Below are 6,395 nucleotides of genomic sequence, written 5' to 3' on the forward strand. Positions count from 1 at the left end.
GGCTGGGATAAAAGAGACAAGTAGCCACAGATGTGTTTCCTGTTGCTGTTTTTCTGTGCAATTTTGTTTGATGAATATGCATATGCAACAGGCGGAAAACTTTTTGGAAAGAAAACTCAAGCAAGAAGCTTTCTGTTCCATGCGACTGTCATGAAAACTGTGGCCATTTTGGATTTCTAGTGATAAGAAGGCCTACCGTGATGAAGCTGCTCCTTCTTGCATTCCCCAGTTGTCAGCAGCAAGGCCAGGATGTCTCCAGGGTAGAAGCAGGGTAGGAACTCTTTGGGAAGATTACTTTTTAAAAGAGGTTGAACTGCACTGCATTTCCACAAGGATCCATGTCAGAAATGGAAGCACAGAGAGAATGTCTATGTGGTGACAAGTTTAGCCAACTGATGGGCATTTTGTGTCATCTGCTCAGAGGGCAGAAAGGAGCAAAAGCATCTCCTGCCTGGTATGAGACGTGTGTGAAGTAGCTGTGTGCTAAACCCAGGGTGCTCTCCTTAGAGCCTCTGGAATTCAGTTCAACTGAGTTAACAGAAATTAACTCAGGTCCGCAGATCTGAGCACATTACAGTTCTAACCACATCTTTATCTGAAACTGGTTTCCTTGTTTCCTCCAGAAGACTTGAGTACCAGGGGATCAGTCCCAGTCAACATAGGTTTACAAATGGTAGATCCTTTCTGACAAACCCGATTTCATTCTGTGACAAGGTGACTCACTTAGTGGATGAGGGTAAGGCTATCAATGTGGTCCACCTGGACTTCAGTAAGACCTTTCACACTGTCCCCCACTACATCCTCAGGGAGAAGCTGGCTGCCCATGGTTTGGATAGGCGTATGCTCCGCTGGGTGAAACACTGGCTGGATGGTCGGGCCCGAAGAGTTGTGGTCAGTGGAATTAAATCCAGTTGGCGGCCGGTCACAAGCGGTGTCCCCCAGGGCTCGGTACTGGGGCCACTTCTATTTAACATCTTTATTAATGATCTTGATAAGGGGATTGAATGCACCCTCAGTAAGTTTGCAGATGACACCAAGTTGGGAGGGAGTGTTGATCTGCCTCAGGGGAGAAAGGCACTACAGAGGGACCTGGATAGACTGGATCGATGGGCCAAGGCAAACTGTATGAGTTTCAGTACAGCCAAGTGTCAGGTCCTGCATTTTGGTTACAACAACCCCAGGCAACCCTACAGGCTTGGGGAGGAGTGACTGGAAAGCTGCCTGATGGAAAGGGACCTTGGTGTACTGATGGACAGCCGGCTAAATATGAGCCAGCATTGTGCCCAGGTGGCCAAGAAGGCCAATGGCATCCTGGCTTGTATCAGGCATGGTGTGGTGAGCAGGACTAGGGAAGTCATCCTGCCCCTGTACTCAGCACTGGTGAGGCCTCACCTCGAGTACTGTGTTCAGTTTTGGGCACCTCAGTACAGAAAGGACATTGAGGTGCTGGAGCAGGTCCAAAGAAGGGCAACAGGGCTTGTGAAGGGCCTGGAGAATGTGCCCTATGAGGAGAGACTGAAGGACTGGGGCTGTTCAGTCTGGGGAAAAGGAGGCTGAGGGGAGACCTTATTGCTCTCTTCCAGTATCTGAAAGGTGCTTACAGCAGGAGTGGGGTTGGTCTCTTCTCACTGGTGACAGGTGACAAGACGAGGGGAAATGGCTTCAAGTTGTGCCAGGGTAAGTTTAGGCTGGATATCAGGAAACACTTCTTTACAGAAAGGGTTGTTAAGCACTGGAATAGGCTCCCCAGGGAGGTGGTTGAGTCACCATCCCTGGATGTGTTCAAAAACTGTTTGCATGTGGTGCACTGGGACATGATTTAGTGGAGGGTTGTTAGAGTTATGATAGTATGGTTAGGTCATGGTTGGACTTGATGGTCTTTAAGGTCTTTTCCAACCTGAGTGATTCTATGATTTGATGATTCTATGATTCTATGGCAAGTACTTTGTCTGACAAGAGCCAGCATTTTAGGCTTGTTGAGACACCTGACAGTAAAGATAAACGTCTCAAAGGGCTTGGTGCAAACTCAACTACAAGCCTACATTTGGTCCTGAAGGACCTTGAGGATGGGCTGCCAGTGCCCAGGCACTTAGGGTCTCTGTTGTAGAACTGTAGAGAGATTAGGAAGGTGTTTTTGAAAATGGAATATGTTATTCCATACAGACTTACATTTATTGTTTGTATTTTCTACTTTTTACCTTCAGGCCTCTGGATATGCATTTTTGTAAGAGGTTAAATGATAAAAAAAAAAAAAACTAAGTGTCTTTTGTGCTGCCTGGTGAATATTTAAGTGACCTATCTAGAGCAAGCACTTTTACAGCACACTGGTAGGCAAATGCAGAGAGAAACAGAAGACCTGTCTGTGTGACAATTATACGTCTGTCCCTATATGTGTAATCCACCCTCTCAGCCTGATAAACAAAAGCCTGTGTGTGGGTTTTGAACAGAAGGTGGCCATCACCTTCTGAGCTAAGTGTTTATCTTCAAACTCTTCACCACACCTGTAAAGCAGGTAAGTCTTGGTCTTTGCATTGTAATATCGTTCATGACTCCATGAACTTTGAGTTTCATTCTGCCTTTTTAAACTCTCTCCTGGAGCTTAATCAGGACAATATTTCCCTTTTCCTTTCACCTTGTTTCTATTTTTCAGTTTGTTTTTTTTTTAATGTCAGTTACTCACTAATGAGTTACATTTGTCTTTTCTCAGTTTTAGTGATGTTTCTCTTTCTTTTTTAAACCATCTCAAACCAGTACCAAATAAAGGAAAAGCTGATGCCCATACCCTTGCACATTTTTATAATCAGTGACTTTCCTCCAACCACCATAGAAATGTCAGGGACATCCTGTATAAATGCATGTCTCCTTCAGCCGCTGTTTTCTGTTGATTCTAATTTCTTGTGGAAACTTCTGAATGAGCATTGTGGTGCCTTCATCGTGTTTGTATTTTCAGCTATGGGAGCAAGAGGTTTCTTTTGGTAGCAAATGTATTTGCAGTAGAACACTCTCTTAAATAAGGGCTTTCCTTTCTCTGTACCTTTTAGAGGTAAATGCAAATGAATTCAGGATGATATTTTATTTTCATAGAAGAGAATGGCTTGGGTTGGAAGTGACTTCAATTTCATCTTTATTTGCCTGCTGTAGGGGGCCTGCTTTGCAGGGGGCTAAGCTCAGTGATCTCTAGAGGTCCCGTCCAACCCCTACAGTTCTCTGATTCTGTGATCTAGTTCCAGTCCCCAGTTTTAATTTTTAATTTAATTTTTTAATAACATAGCTTGTTCACATGCACATGGCAGGTTGGATCAGTTGAAGACTCATTTTCTCTGTGCTGATAACAATGCCCATCCCCAGCTAGCTCTCATCCTTTCTCCGGTCAGAACTAGAACTTTGGCTCCTCTGCCACGTTGCTGACTCTAGATTTTTGCCCCACAGCTCTCCTGCTCCAGCCATGTCCACTGCACTGGAGGATGCCATGAACACCTTCATCAGGATTTTTCATCACTACTCTGGCAAAGAAGGTGACAGATACAAGCTGAGCAAAAGAGAACTCAAGGAACTCCTCACCAGGGAGCTCACTGACTTCCTTTCTGTAAGATGTAGCTCCTGAGTCTCTGAGTTTCTGTTTCTCAGGTGGGATAAGCATCTATCAAAGTGTTCAGGAACAGCATCTCCTTACACTGTGTACGTTCTGCCACAGCCTCTCAGGTGACAGTTGTCTTTGCAGAGATGGAGAGAGGGAGATGAGATCAAATATCCCATTTGAAAAGTGGAAAGTGGAAAAGGCAGAATATGTCCTTCAAAGAATCAATTCCAGCAACTAGCTCTCAGCAGACAAGAAAGCAGTTTGCATATCATGGTCATGTAGTGTGGGATCCAAGGTCTGTCATATTTCTAGAGATATATAACTGCATCACAGACAGCTGTTACACAGGTTTGTGGGAAACTGCAAACAATACAGCTGCTTGTCTGCCCTGCAGAGAGCTTCTAAGAAAATCTCCCAGTGATCAGCCTGTCATGTGAATTTTTTTACATATTTGTTATGTTCTTCATTATGCAATATTGATGCTTTATGGAATGATAATTTGATTCATAATTGGTTTTTTCTGTATCCTCTGAATTGTAAGCATTGTCATGAGACCCATTACTGTCAGCAGGATTTTTTTTATACCTTTATACCTCCATTTCCTTGAATTTTCTTTTAATCTTAGCTACTGATTTACTATTATGAGATTGACTGCCCTTACTTTCACTGAGTAGGATGTGCTCTTTGTTAAGTAGAAATCTTCTGAATGTGATCAGTGGAGGTATAATACAACCACTTATGAACAACATGTTTTTTTAGGAATGATGTAGAGAAATACGCATTGCAGATCAGACTTGCCAAAATAAATCAGTGCTCAGCAGCTCCTCAAATCTGTTTGATCCATTTCTGTACCCATTTAGTACCTGTATTTCTCCTAAGAGCTGCACAGTCTCCAGTTTCTGTTACTGTGCATCTCTGGAACACCAGATCTATGTTTTTAATGTTACGCCTCATGGTATGTTGTATCCAGGTGCGTAATTCCCTCACTCTTTTATTTCATAGCACCTGAGCTGTGACGTACCATCTGGCATGCTGTAATTATGCACTCAAGATCTACACAGCTAAGTCACTTTTTTTTTTTTTTTTTTCCTTTTCAGGGCCAAAATGATCCTCATCTTGTTGATAAGATTATGAATGATCTGGATTCCAATAAAGACAACGAAGTGGATTTTAATGAGTTTATGACTCTGGTTGCAACTCTGACTGTGGCTTGTAATGATTTCTTTGAAGAACAGCTAGAAAAAGGATTTTAATGACGTTGGATAAAATCAGTCTTCTGGTCATAAATGCAATGAACCATGACTAGTTAGGTAGTGCTCATCAGCATTTGGTGAACACAAACCATCATCACTCCAGTTGTTCCTGCTGCAAAACTCTTGTGGACCAGATCAGCAGCTGGTGTAAGCTGGACCAAAGGCAGCTTACACTACCTGGTCTGGCTGTTAGTATTTTCAGCCTTTGCACTGCTGTAATACACCTTTGTCAGTTCCCTGGTCCAGACCTGGGATGGCAGATTGTTTGGCAGGAGTTAAGATTTCTATTTCATAACTGTTGGTGGGGTATAAATGGAACATTAATGTTACTTACATAGTTTCTGAACTGGAAAATCGGAATGAGTTCTAAAGCTTGCTATTGAGTTTTCAGTCATTCTGTAACAGGCATCTTTCTCTAGGTCACGAAATTTGTTTGTTTCTTAACCAGTTCTACTCATTCTAACCCAATTGTTGGATGCTGCTCTGTACTCCCTGCTCTCCTGTATTTCAGACATGGCCACAACTGCCTTTATCAACCCAAGCAGATGGCACTGTGTGCCATGGTTATGGGTTTGTTTTCCCCACCTCCCCAGCTTCCATTCCATTGTATGGGCATTACTGCACCTCAGCAGTCCAGCTCTTCATTCAGCACAAATTAATTTGTTCATATGATAAATTATTCAAATGCATAGAGGATTTAGTCAGCAAGCTGCTGATGTTGATGTTTGAGCCAGGTCTTCAGGGGAAAGGTAAATGCCTTCACTATTCTGGCACCCATAAGAGAAAGGTTTTGGAGGACCACTTGTGAAGGATGTCATGATGAGGTCCCAGGGTGCAGCTTCATCATGTGAGTCATCTGATGGAACAACGATTTCATCTCATGCAGATCCAAATCCCTGCATGAATATGGCACAGAAGGAGGCAGTGGGACTCTCTGGCCAGCCATGGAGGGAGAAGGACGATCCATTTCAATGCTAATCTGTGCGTGGACTGAAATACATCTATATCTAAACTTCTGCTTAAACATGCTTCCAAATGTCTGCAGTCCTCAGTGGCAGGTTGTCATACTTTTGCTTTCCATGGAGACCTTTCTTTGTTTTTGTTTTGTTATTTGTTCAAACTGTAATAAAAGGTGTTTGAGTTAAGTCAGGATGTTCTGTTTGTGTAAGTGGTAAACTAAGAACAACTCTCAATGAAGATGTGCCCTACTAGGCAACATCCCCAGGTCCCTGGACATCACTCAGTAAAGACTGTAATGTTGTATAAAATTACATATTGTAACGTGATGCAATTTGTTATGAGAAAAGGATTCTGTTAGGTGTAGCAAATATACAAATAGGTGGAAATCATCTCCAGAAATAGGCCACCAGCAGATGGTGTTATCCTGGAAAGAAAAAGTTTGGCAGAGTCAGATCACACTGTCTCTTTAACTCACCAGTGATGGAAGCTATTTAAGATTCACAAGAGATCTTATCCAGAAATGCTGGAAAAGTGTACTAGACTGAAAGCAGTCACACAACTTTTTGCCCCCTCAGATGTCATGCACTGCAGTTCTTGGATCA

General features: G+C 42.9%; 1 protein-coding gene across 1 annotated transcript; it reads left to right on the forward strand.

Moving 5' to 3' along the window:
* The first annotated feature begins 3,410 nt into the window (after positions 1-3,410).
* S100Z (S100 calcium binding protein Z) lies at positions 3,411-4,927 on the forward strand. Its single transcript, XM_031610149.2, has 2 exons — positions 3,411-3,586; positions 4,678-4,927. The coding sequence occupies exons 1-2, from the start codon at positions 3,446-3,448 to the stop codon at positions 4,831-4,833; spliced, it is 297 nt and encodes a 98-aa protein (XP_031466009.1). The 5' UTR covers positions 3,411-3,445; the 3' UTR covers positions 4,834-4,927.
* The last annotated feature ends 1,468 nt before the right edge of the window (positions 4,928-6,395 follow it).

This window comes from Phasianus colchicus, chromosome Z, assembly GCF_987193195.1.
Source record: "Phasianus colchicus chromosome Z, bPhaCol1.hap1.1, whole genome shotgun sequence".
In the NCBI taxonomy this organism is placed as follows: Eukaryota; Metazoa; Chordata; class Aves; order Galliformes; family Phasianidae; genus Phasianus; species Phasianus colchicus.